The sequence below is a fragment of the Neodiprion lecontei genome, chromosome 4 (genome assembly GCF_021901455.1).
Source record: "Neodiprion lecontei isolate iyNeoLeco1 chromosome 4, iyNeoLeco1.1, whole genome shotgun sequence".
Lineage (NCBI taxonomy): Eukaryota > Metazoa > Arthropoda > Insecta > Hymenoptera > Diprionidae > Neodiprion > Neodiprion lecontei.
Genome location: NC_060263.1, coordinates 13,790,807 through 13,804,543, shown reverse-complemented (window position 1 = coordinate 13,804,543; position 13,737 = coordinate 13,790,807). Strand labels below are relative to the sequence as shown.

Here is a 13,737-nt window from a genome sequence, read left to right as displayed (position 1 = left end):
GACCGTGTCAGTCATCGATCGATTCTTGAACAGTTAACACCTCGAAACGTAGAGTTCCTGATAGCTCTGGGTCTGAAACTGACCACTTTTGAAGGAGGGATATCCGACAACTGAAAATCGGATTTTGCTGTTTTATTATTCGCTACGTTCCATGGAGGAAGAAATCTTAAACATCCAAACACCAGTGGTCTTTGACGAATCCGTTGCGCATTACGAGATTTACGCTCACAAACCTCACGCCTCGTCAACTTTCAACAACAGCGATGAAATTCGAATCACCGTTCAGCATCAGGATTTATGCATATTACCCAACAAAAGTTCGGTACATATCCATGGACGACTCCTCAAACCTGATGGTACAGCTACTGTAAACACACAGCTCGTAAACAACGCGATCTGTCATTTGTTCGAAGGAATTTGCTACGAAATTAATGCAGTTGAGATTTATAGAGGCAAGAACGTTGGCTTGCCAAGTCTCATGAAGGGTTACGCTTCTTTGCACCCTGGTCAGGCTTGGCTAATGGAGAACGCTGGATGGCTTGATGTAGAAGAGAAGAAAAAATTAACCGATGCCGAGGGTAATTCTGACGTACTGATACCGCTTAGCGTGATATTGGGTTTCGCTAAGGACTATCGCAAGATCGTTGTCTACGCTAAACATAAGTTAATTTTGACGAGATCAAAAACTGACGTCAACGCTATCATACAGACTCAAGAGGAGGAATTCAAAATCACGATCAATGCAGTGGAATGGCTAATAACGTATTTGAAACTCGCGGATCAGAAAAAAGTTGACCCACCTAATTTCATTCCGAAAGATCCACCTATTTCGATGAGCTTTCGCAGTTGGGAATTGTACGGATATCCCTTACTTCCCACAACATCGAAACACGTTTGGACTGTGAAAACTTCCACTCAGCTTGACAAACCTCGTCACGTCATTTTGGGTTTCCAAACAAGTAGAAAGAACAAGACCGGCAAGAACGCAAGTTATTCCGATCATTGCAATATCACGGACGTCAAGCTATTTTTAAAGTCTCAATCTTATCCGTACGGTATCCTGAACCTCAACATAAGTCGTAATCTGTACGCGCTCCTGTACGAGATGTACACAAACTTCCAAGCTACCTACTACGACAAGAACCACGAGCCGTTGCTGACAAAGAGTGAATTTCTTCGAGACGTCCCCGTATTCGTTGTTGACTGTTCAAAACAAAACGAATCTTTGAAGTACGGACCTGTCGACATCCGTCTTGAATTTGAAGCTGAAGTCAATTTTCCCACTATAACATCGGCGTACTTCTTGATTGTTCACAATCGTATTGTCGAATACAACCCGCTCAGTGGTTGAGTGAAAAAGTTGGTATAAAAGCTGACCCGTTCCCACCATCTCGCACAGTTCAAAGATGGAGCTTATCGTTGACATACAAGGCTTTCGTAGACCTTTCAACAATACCTTCACATTAAAAGAATTGGCCATAACTTCAATCTATTCAGAAGCAACTCCATCAATGTTTTTCTTTAAGCCTCCTCACGAATGGGATTGTCTGGACGTCAAACACAAAAGTCAAAATTCTTGGTTAGAACGCGATTCTCAAGGTTAATCTTGGAGCTGTGGAACCATACCGTTTGAGAAAATTGAGTGGACCATTGAAGACAGGCTGTGCAAAGCTGAAACCGTGTACGTAAGAGGAGAAGAAAAACGAGATTGGTTGCTTAAAATTGTCCCGAAAGTTCAAATCGTCGATATGCTGGACTTTGACTGTCCGTCGCTTTAAACCTTGCAAAAAAGTTCAGCTGTGTCTTTAAGATGCGACGTTCATACAATACCTAACGCATTCTGTGCAGCACAAAACGTTTTGATACTTCAAAATTGGCTAAAAAATCATCATACTGTTCGGATGGCGAGGGTGTACGATTTGTGTTACTGCGCAAAAGCGTCTACAAGAACGGTCATTTTATTAGATTTCAAGACTTCATTCTAAATACAATTACAAGGTACAAAACGTACGTAGGATTAAAGGTATACAAGATGGTTAGGCGATAAATGAAAAAATATTCATAATTTCGATCTTTTTTTTTTTTTTTTTTTGTTAATTGAACGTAAGACTTCCACAGGACACTGGATATTTGAACGTGATACTTAGATTATACGTATACGAATTCAAGTTGACCGTAGGGTCCACCAAGATAGCGTAGATGCAACCGTTTCTCGTTACTGGCCGTCGTCACCTTCTGGAACAAATCTTCATCTTCTTGGAGGGCCTTGGTCAGTCGGGTCGGTAGAAAAATCGTCAAAGAGTCCCCTAAGTCCAGAACGATTTTATCACCAAATTCCGTTTTAACCCGACAAACGCCACTGACTCGGTATTCGAAGTATACTTCGAGGTCCGAAAGCTTCTACAAGGGCAGAAGTGTCTCCAGGCGAGCGACTTCGTTTAATTTTGAAAAGTCCATGATCGTTACTGTCGGGTTGTATGTGCTCAAAATCTCTTGTGAGTTGATTGAGGTCAGATCTGATTTTCAGCAAATGTTTTACTTCTCCAATATTCTTGATAAGCAGTTCTAGTCGTTTCTTCAATTCACGTTGTTGTTCCAAAGCACTTCTCATTTGCAAGAAGAACAGCTTCAGACTGGCGATGAAGTTTTCACTTTTGACTTATATAACGTTCCCCCACCACATAATTTGAAATTTGGTGGAGGGTAAGGAATGTCACGTGGTTGATATCGAATACGTATGTTTGTGTATGCGCGCGCACCTTTCAGCATTTCCAGAGCGATAGTAACTCAACACCGCTGATCCATGGCTCTGAATGTACCGCGGCAATCGGTCGACCTTGCACTCTGGTCTTGACTGAACCCGTTCAAAATCCATCGTTGAGTTCACATGACAGTTACAAGCCAAAAAAATGTCACGTGGTTGATATCAAACCAGCATCCGAGTAAGTGAAAAACAATTCTCAGAACCATTAACTTTGGAATTTCGCGTGGTTGATAACGTGGGAAAGAAATGTGAGGTGGCTGATGTTACACATCAGCGATATCCGAGTGGATAAAAAACAATTCTCAGAACTATTAATTTTGGAATATCACGTGGTTGATAATGTGGGAAAAGAATGTGGGGGTGGTTGATGTTACACATCAACAATCCTATCGTGGGAAAAGAATGCGGGACGGGTAACCGACATCAAGGTTAGTAAAAAAGTTCACGCCATTCGCTGCGCCCTCTACCACAGGCAGACGAGCACTACATGGAGACTCTGACCTTCGGTCGGTAAAACAGCACGATTTTGCCCGTCGACCGATAAGAATTGTTGGTAAGGCAGTGCGATTTTTCACCGTCGACCGATACAACTGTCAGTAAGGTTGCACGTTTTTGACCTCAAGTCGGTACGGCAGAGCACGTTTTATCTGACGAGAGTGGGGGCAGCCTTCAAGAGTTTGCGTCTGGGGTGCGCGGAGCGGCTTGGTCGGTAAAGAAGTTGTTTGTACCTAGGACACCTATTGCTATACTACTGCCGCTTGCCCGTGACGCTTCTCGAACAAATTATCTGGTTATATGCATGCATATATCGTGCACTCTCGCAAAATTATATCTGTATATCATCTATGTACTCTCCCGATTGTGCCAAATCTCAGTTGTTGTACAAATCTCTAGCGATACATACCGTAGCGCTGTAGCGAACAAATCACATTATATCATTGTTTTGTCCCTCACGGAAAATACCCCAACTGGGGTGTAAATTTGTACTTCTAACTCATAGATAATCTTCCATAAGAAAAAAGTTAGGGTCACGAATTGACATCCAATTTGGGACTTTTTTTCCGTGAGGGGTTAATTATAATTTATCCTCATTATCGTCCGACTTATTCACTCCAGTCCATTCTTCGGGATTCTCCGTCGATAATCCACTATCTACATTTATCTCTCCAAACATCTCTCAATACAGTAAACTCCCGTTTATTTGAAATGATCGGGACGGAAGACGGTTCGGATAACGAAAATTTCGGATAAACCGAATTCCCGCGTGAAACACCCCGCATTGCATCAATACCGCGAAATATGATCGTAAAATGTGCGTACGTAGAATGCTATTGATATGGTTGTGAATAAGCCTGTATGTTTTTGACTAAACAATTTGTGTTGACAGGTTAAACAGTTTTTGAATGCTGAATAACAAAGCTTGGTCATTTTGCGTTGATACAGAAAAAATACGAGAAAATAAGTAATCGGTCGCGATGGTATTCGGTGGGTGCGGGTGGGGTAGGTGCATCCGACAAAGTTTGTTCAGATAAAGCGGATTTCGGATAAACGGGAGTTTACTGTAATAATGAAACGTATATCCAAGCAAAAACTTTGATCAAGATTGAGTTGCCTTTTTCCTCACTATAGAGAAGTAAAGCTCCGTCAGCCGAAATCAAACACGATATAGTTAATGAGCATATCCTTTTTTGTGTCTCGTTCCACTGACACTTGGTGTCATGCATACGGACCGACCGCGGGTCATGTCATTGAAAGGCCCGGAGTCATCTTACTTAAATTTTTTTCTTTTCTAAATAAACTCTTTGAACACATTCCTCAATGTGTACTTAAATTCATAGCAAAAAGTTATCAGTATTGCGCCAGTCGTTTTTTCCAAATAAATTTAGAAAATTAGCCTGTTCCGACGCACGTTATAATAAAATAACCCCTCAAACTTTTTATGTAATACTCCTTCAACATTGCAACTTTTCAGTATAGGATCGTGCTTTACCGTGAATTTATGGTGAAAAGGACAGGTCAAATGCGTATGCGTCAATACATGCAGCGATCTTGCACAAGACAAAACTGCCTACCGCGTGCAATGAACTGCTACCAACCTAACGTTAAAAAAGATAGATCGGAATACTCCTAGCTTTTTGACGGTATGACGGGTGTCATGCGAAAGGTTAAAATTTATTTTGTCCAATGGATTCACGTTCAATTTCGGTGGCCATTTTGATACTACTCGGTGCTTCATGCAAGCCGTGAAAATTACTTTTCAATCTCGGATTTTTCAAAACTGGCGCAATTTATTCCATTTTTTTTTACTCCAAAGCAACGTATCTAAAGCTCATCCAAACCTGCGATATACTTAGTGTGATATCACCTTGTTAGTGAAAACGTCAAGTTACTGCAAGTTTATATTAACATTACGTTGAAGAAATCTCTAGCATCTATTTTAAAACGAATATTATTGTATGGCTATTAAATAACCGGACTGAAGTCATAATAGTTTTTAGTCATCACCAATTACAGCAGAAGTGTTTTCGCCCTCAATGTACTCCCCTTGGCGATCCCTACACCGCTCCATACGACGTTGCCATCGTTAAAAGCAGTGCTGGTAGTCCTTTTCTGTCAGCTGGTTGAGAACCTCCATCGCTTTTGCTTTAACCGCTTTTATACTTCCAAATCTTATCCCCTTCAGCGCCGACTTGATTTTGGGAAATAGAAACAAGTCACGGGGGGTAAGGTCGGACGAGTACGGTTCTACATCAAGGTTCTGATGGCCCTACGTGAGCGTGTGAGAGGACGAAGACCCGATTTGTGGAAGACCAAGCCCTGGATCCTTCACCAAGGCAATGCACCAACCCATTCTGCCTTGTCTGTGCGTTCCTCGCAAAATACGGCGTCATCGTGTTGGAATATCCACCGTACTCGCCTGAGCTTGCCTCCTGTGACTTTTTTCTATTTCTCGAGGTCAAGTCGGCACTGAAGGGGATAAGATTTGGAAGTGTGGAAGCGGTTAAAGCAAAAGCGACAGAGGTTCTCAAGCAGATGACAGAAGAGGACTTCTAGCACTGATTTCAACAATGGAATCATCGTATGCAGCAGTGTAGGGATCGCCAAGGGGAGTGCATTAAAGGCGAAAGAACTTCTGCCGTAATTGGTTACGAATAAAAACTGTTATGAATTGAGTCCGGTTATTCAATAGCCACACCTCTATAACGTCTTCGTATGTACCAACTGTATGTGATATAATGTCTTTGTGCATTAGATGTCCAACACCAGGATGAAATTTTATTCCTGGCTTACTTCTGTCAAAATGTGTTTACTGCAATCAGTATATTTACCATGCCATCGTTTGCAGATTTGAAGGTAATCGATCCACGCTTGATAGTTTCAGATTGTCTGATATCGAGCAGCGCCTTATAAGTTTGATACATGCTTCTAGTAGCTGCCGATTGGATAGCCACATTTCGGACTAGGTAGTTAGGATTTACTGGGAGCCAAGTTGAGGAGTTTAAGGAAAATCCGGCTGAAGTTGACCCATCCCAATGAAAGGGAGTTCTTGCTGGGTCACGGGTGAATAGTTCAAAACGATTTGGCCCCGCGGCGATTGCACCAGGGTCTTCAGTTTCTTCATACGATATTAGTGTATCGAGTAAACCCAATTCTTCGCCTTGATAAGTAAATGCGGTGCCCGGTGACAAGAGAAGCTGCATATTAAGGCTGTCGACTCGATTCAAAAAGAACCTTGAGGCTATACGGCTGACATCGTGATTTCCGAAAATTGAGTTTGAGGTTCTACCGTGGGGCAAGGCAGAGAACCATTCTTCTGCCATTTCTACGAAGTCATATGCTGTCGATTCTCGTCTCAGGTTTGAAATAAAGCCAAAGTTCAATGGTATGTGGGCTCCTTCATGAGTTTGGTTACCGAAATATCTGAATATAATAAATGCTATTAACTTATTTTCTTGAAAATTGATCAGTGACAAAATAATAGTCGCCATATTATATTATGGTTTGACATTGGAGGTAATACCTGGTAATGACATTTTGACGAGCAGTTGAATCAGTAACAAGTATTTTGGTTTCACTATCCGGTCGGGTCGAGTATTTATCGACGACAGCTCGCCACTGATAAATAATATCTATAGTTTCATCAAGATCAGTTGTGTAAATATGTCGAAGGTATTCGTAGTCTGTTTCTGTAACTCCTGAACTAGCTTCCTCGTTCAAAGGTTCATCCAGAAAGCTGGCATCTTCAAAAAGATGAGCGACTGAACTAATGCGAAAACCATCGACATCTTGGTCAAGCCAGAATCTGAGAACGTCAGTGATTTCTGTAACTACAGCAGAGTTGCGCAGATTAAGATCTGGTTGACTCTCATGAAATTGGTGTAGGTAGTACTGTTGTCTCTGCTCATTCCACGTCCACGCAGAGCCACCGAATACACTAAGCCAGTTGTTTGGCGGCTGAACTACGTTGCCTGAACTGACTCCATCCTTCCAGACGTAGTAGTCAGTGTAGGGCTCGACACGTGCAACAGAATTTTGGAACCAGATGTGCTCATTACTGGAATGATTAGGGACAAAGTCCAAAATAACTTTCAAATCTGAAAATAATAACCATTGATTATTTATCTTTGCAAATACTATTAATCATGTTTTCTTGAACAATGAGTATATTTTATGATGTGTGTGTGTGTGAATATTCTAGTTCCTCTGTTTTGCAAAAAGCGAACTAAGTAGAAACTTAGTAGAAACTCTAAACAGTAAGTGTGTCTTAAGTTAATAATGATTTGTACTTTTTTGATGAGCCGTGTTCACTAGCTCTTGGAAATCCTCAAATTGACCGAAAATTGGATCGATACCAGTGAAGTTCGAAACGTCGTAACCTCCATCAACCTGTGGTGATGGGTAAATAGGCGTCAGGGAAAAGCCAGTGAAGCCAGTGTCTTCAAGGTAGTCCAAACGGGATATAATGCCTTGTAGATCGCCAATCCCATCACCATCACTATCCTACAAAGATTTTCAGCATTATTAACTTGATTTCTTGACGAATGAGCAAACTATGAGACAAAAGTAGCGTAGATACGCTGGTTCTAACCCGAAAAATGGCGGCGTACCGGCTCCCTCCTTTCTCCCTACCTTACCGGCAGTCGGTATGTTACCCCCCACGATGGTAAGCCTTACCCATGATATTGCAACCGGATGTTAACATACATGACGTCATCATCATTTTCGACTGATTTTGCCGTCAGACGAACGGCCGTTTTGATAGCAGCCATTTTGATTTTCCTTAGTCGGATGAGCAGCTATTTTGATTTTTTTATCGTCAGACAGTTTGATCATGAGATTTTTTGCTTGGTCGGATGAGCAGCCATTTTGATTTTTTCACCGTCATCCGTAAACTTTCACGCTAATAGTTTGCCCCTAGGGCGAAAATATTATTTTCCACATACTTAGAATACATTCTCTTGAGTGACTTGGCCGGATGACGACACAGCAATTAGATAGGCTCGGGATGTTGTTGATGATCCGTAAACTTTCACGTTTAAGAATTTATTATGGGGGGAGAGTGTGGTTGGTTGGTTTATAAATCGCGAGTTCATTCAACACGTTATATTGTGCTCATAGTTTTCCTATTGTGAACTTCAGTATCCATAGTACGTCAAATTTATAAAATCTGCATCGAATGTGATGGATCTAAATAAAATTAACCTCGTCTGTTGCCTGGAAACGCTGCCCACTACGAGAATGCCGGATCTGGAGGTTGGGGAGGAGTACAACGTAACGGGGGTTAGACGTGTAAATACTAAGTACGGCACGAGTATTCTTCTCGCGCTAAATGAGCAATTCGAGCAATTCGAAATATTTTTACCCCCCCCCCCCCCCCCCCTCTGAATCGTAAGTCTCATGGAAAATGATGTGGTGCAATTCAACGGGATGCAGAAAACGATAATCGAGGGCATTCTACGAATGAAATATCATGGGTGCGAATACAAAAATTTGAATTTTTTTGTGACAAATGAGCAATTTGAGCTTAACAAAAAGCACTGTTCCAACTTGCAATATGGAGATGATCATGGACATTCAAAGTTTCGTTGGCCCCGACGATAAATTTATACCCAAGGAACTTTGCATCATAAACATAAACTCATCGGGTTTGAGCCGCATTCTCTTCAAACCGCCGTACGCTTGGGCAGATCTACCAACTGAACACAAAGCTACTAACGCTTAGCTAACACACAATTTTCATGGAATACCATGGAATGCGGGAATTGAACCTTATGCTGAGGTGCAGAAGATTTTAATAAAGGCTGTTAAATATGCATGCTATGTATATGTCAATGGCGAGGAGAAGAAACGATGGCTGACGAAGATCCTTGATGGGGCAAAGTAAGTAATAAACATGGAGGATTTACACATTTCACCACTATCACTGGAAAAACTGAAACATATCGAAGAGGCGGGTTGGTGCTGTGATTATCATGGAAACGCTTCAACGGGATACAACTGCGCCTTCGAAAATGTTCAGTGGTTGAAGAAGTGGTATGTCAAGAAGTGCACGGGGTCTCTCGCGAAATCGTTTTGTCTATTCAACAAAACAAAAAAATGTAAATATCATGCGTAGAAAAAAATATTAATAGAATTTAATGTAGTTATATATATATTCCGAATTACAGTTACACCTAATTTTCAGTAATATAATTCATTCGAATAAATCTAAAATAAATATACATATACTAGCGGTTGAATGCTTTGAATAGATGTTTTTCATTTATCAACAATTACATTCCGTTTTCAGCTCATACATAATAATGATGATAGATCATCGTATTTTAAATTGAGCAAATAACCTTATACATATTTTCATTATTCATTGAATAACAATAATAATAATTAAACATCCGAACCCAAAATTGACTTATACCAATCCCTTAACCGTGCCGCTAATCGGGTTGTATTCGACAATACGATCGTGCAAGAACATGCAATAGGCTACAGTGTTTGCGGGAAATTCTACGCTCGAGTCAAATAACATTCGAATATCCACCAGTCCGGTTTTCAACGATTCATTCTGTTTCGAGCAATCGATAACAATGAGGGGAGCTCGGTTTGTAAATTCACGCTTCGATAACAGAGGTTCGGCCTCTTTGTGTAGTAGACGGTTTGAAATTGAACATACATGTTGTAGAGAATGGCGTACTGATTATTGGATATATCAAGATTCATATTCCAGTAGGGATAACACTGGGAGTTAAGAAAGAGTTTTACATCTCTGATTCGACAATGATCAAATTCACTGGCATTTTTCTGGGGACCGTTTCTTCGTGCAGTTTGGAATCCTAGAACGACATATCTCGGCTTTTCCAACTGCATCGATGTCTTCACCGTCCACACATGCCGCGTCGTTGACGGGAGCATCGGATACACGTACATTTCCTAAGAACAAAAACTCATGGATATGGCCGGATCCTTGGGAATGTAGTTAAGTAGCTGGATTTCCGGTTTATCGGCCAGTTTGATGTAGGGTAGCAACCACTCGATTCTATTAAGGGTAATCTTAAAGTTTTCCGCGGGCGGGGTTTGAATCACCGCATTCAAATCGGTGTTGGAGCGTGTGAGAATCAACTTGTGTTTGCCATTGACGATGACTCGACAATAATTTTCGGCGAAGCCCAGCATATAATTCAACGGTAGAACAACGTCGTTTCCAGAAGCATCGGCTAGTTCGGCATCATCGCTCAACCAGCTGGTATTCGCCAGACTATATTGGTGACCCGGGCTTAGGGATAAGTGCCACGTCATAACGCTGGTGATACCAGCATTTTTATTCCGATCAATGTCCACACCGTTTAACTCGTGGCAAACTTCTACAAACAGATGGCAAACAGCCATATTGATCAATTTCGTAGTCGTCACGGCATTTACACCATGGTCCTTTGTAATTTTTCCGTGAATGTGGAGAAAGCTTTTACTGGGCAGTAGGCACAAGTCTTGATGTTGGACAACAATATGGATTTCATCGTTGTTCTGGCAGCTGGATGATGCAAGCGGCTGATGAGCATGAATCTCAGAGTGCGCAATCGATTCGTCGAATCCCACAGATTTCTGTATTCTTATTGTTTCTTCCATGGTAACACACACAGGATGCAGCGAACACGAATTTTTATTTTCCAAAATTTCCACGTAATCGAAGACCTAGGCTCTGGAGAAACCGAACGTTCAGAGGTGTCAGTCTCGTAGGCGGTGTAAACGTTGTCAGAGGTGTCGGGCGACTGATGATTTTTGCTCATGACGTCTGACTTTTATAACTTTTACCCAACTTTCTCGCCTCAAACACGATCCTCATTATTTCAGCGTTTTCACGTGTAAACGCACAGTTTTGCCGCGAAAAATAATTAGCTCGTCGTCCTGATAAACTATTTTCAGCTGTAAATTCTGTATCGACAATACGGCAATTGGTAAGTAAATGATGCTGGCAGGCACTAACACAATCTTATATCCGGATGGAACGGTTGGGCAAAGTTCATAAATCGTGTGAGCTCGACGCTCGATTATGTACGCCCCAGCGGTTATGTTACACTCAACGCGTAAAGTATTAACCTTCAGTATAGCCACTGGTAATTCAGATTTTTGAGTAACGTCTCGTGCTAGCTCAACCGCTTCAAACCCCAATAATCGGCCGATGGAATCTTTGGATTTGAAGTCTACCACATGATTGCACGTGACTTCACTGTTCAGCTCGTTGTAGTTGGCTCTCAGACTAAGGGTGATATCGGAGGGTAGCTCCTCACGCAGACATTTTTCAATATCCTCAATTTCACAGCTTCCCGTGGATATTATGATGCTGGAAGATGCGCCTGACAGTGTTAACGTAAATGATTCCGACATGACTGATGCTTGCTCCTGCGGCACTTGTCTTTTTATAACTGCTCGCTGAGAAATTTGTGGCATAAGTGCCCACAAATCACAGTATCATATTCCCGATACCTCTTATGATTGTATTCAACGCTACCAACACCGACATACCTCATCAGGTCCTTAGGCGGTTTTAAATCACCGAAACTATCAAAATACGCAACATGGCCACCATTTTTCTTGTATGCAACCCAATGTGTCCCTGGGCCGTTTTTATCGTCGATATTAATAATTGCGGATTCTCGCATTTTTGCTCCCGATTTAGGCAGATCATTCCGCATGAAAATGCCGCGAAAATGCGGAATTTTCATATTTTCAGCATAGTTGCGTGAATAAATGTTGGTGGGAGCTCGGTGTGGTAGCTTTATAAGTTTTTTGCCGGATGTGAGTACAGGCCCATTCCGCTGCGGTAGGGTCGCAGATATAATCCCTTGCCCAAAGCAATCGCCTCTATTGTTGTATTGTGCCGTTTGTTCTCGTTCAACCGATGTTTGTTGACACTAGCTTCGTTGACAGCTTCAGCTATACCCGCAGCACCATCCGCAAGAGCTCCAGTAGCGCTTAGACCAGCCAGAATTGGAATGAGAAACGGCAGGAAGCCGCCACTTTTATCAGGCACAGGTATAACGCGAGGCATACGAGCATTCTTCCCAGTCCCACGCGCAGCCGCGTGAGCACGCGCCAACGCCGACTCAACGGCTTCATAACCCGGTCGCATGGCGACCTTTGCTGCTGTGATGATGGATTTAAGATTCACCGTTCTCTTCCGCTATTTACTCTTCCCACCTGTTCTAGATTTTTTCTTCGCAGCCACTCCAAGTTTCGACCGCTCCGCAGCTAAGCCCATTCCGAGTTCAGATTCAGCTTTAATGGTGTTAGTAACTCCCCAGGCTACCGCCTTTTCACCCACATTAGCGTCCTTGGCCAAGACGCGATTCCACGCCTTCTCAGCCAGCGCTTTGTCGCCAAGATTTCTCGCTGCAATATCGTAATTCTTTGCGTATGCAATGTCGTGGTCTTTACACGCAGCATCCAGCGGTTTGATCCCCAAATTGCCACGAGCCAACCTCTGGTGCGTGCAATTCGAATGGGAGATGATTGATGATTTTATTCAACAAACCACCACCGCGTTTCTTCTGTGTGCACGTCCTCAAAGTCGGGCAACAACTAACGTGACTTCTATAAAAGGGGGAATTTATATACCGTCATTTCAGTTCTCGTTATTATGCTAACGAAGCATCATGAGATTCCAAGATCAGCCCGATAAACTACCTATCGCGAATTTCGATAAAATGGTTCGACGCGGAAAGGCAAAGATAGAAAAACGACATGGAAAATTGCTACCAAATACCGTGAGAGCAATTTTTTGCGGGCCATCGAATTGTGGTAAAACTAACGCTTTTCTCTCACTTACCACGCATGGCAATGGATTGCTATTCGACAATGTCTACGCCTATTCGAAATCTGTCATCCAGCCAAAGTATCAATTTTTGCAACAGTCACTAGAACCCGTGCAGGGTGTGGGTTATTTCCCGTTTCGTGAGAACGACGAGGTTGTAAAACCGGAAGATGCTCGCCCCAACTCTGTTATGATTTTCGACGATGTGGCCTGTGAAAAGTAAGATAATATCAGAGCATACTTCAGCATGGGCAGGCATCGCGATATCGATAGCTTTTATCTAAGTCGAACGTATGGCGCATTCCAAAACACCTAGTGCGAGACAATGCAAACTTATTGGTGCTATTTCGACATCATGATATGCATCTGGAACACATCTACAACGATCATGTGAACACAGACATGACGTATCAGCAATTTGAAGACTTGTGCTCGGCATGCTGGAATGATGACGAATACAGTTTTACCGTAATTGACAGGGATAGCGAAATCAATGGCGGACAATATAGGAAGGGGTTTGACTGCTTTATAAGCATAAACTAACATAAACTTGCACAGTTTCATTGCAACAATCGGTCTGGTAACATGGAGAGTGCCAAGATTCGTAAACATAGCGAAACATTGAGTGGGATATCGAAAGCATGCGATGTCATACGTCGGAAGCACA

At 42.2% G+C, this 13,737-nt stretch overlaps 1 protein-coding gene across 1 annotated transcript in view; it reads right to left on the bottom strand.

The window, feature by feature from the left end:
- LOC107226033 overlaps positions 1-13,737 on the bottom strand; it is a 122,575-nt gene that overhangs the window by 64,107 nt on the left and 44,731 nt on the right. The window contains exons 3-5 of the mRNA XM_046737926.1: positions 7,552-7,765; positions 6,786-7,359; positions 6,094-6,685 (exon numbers count right to left, since the gene is read on the bottom strand). Of these exons, the coding sequence (XP_046593882.1) occupies positions 6,094-6,685; positions 6,786-7,359; positions 7,552-7,765 (1,380 nt within the window). The remainder of the gene's footprint in view (positions 1-6,093; positions 6,686-6,785; positions 7,360-7,551; positions 7,766-13,737) is intronic.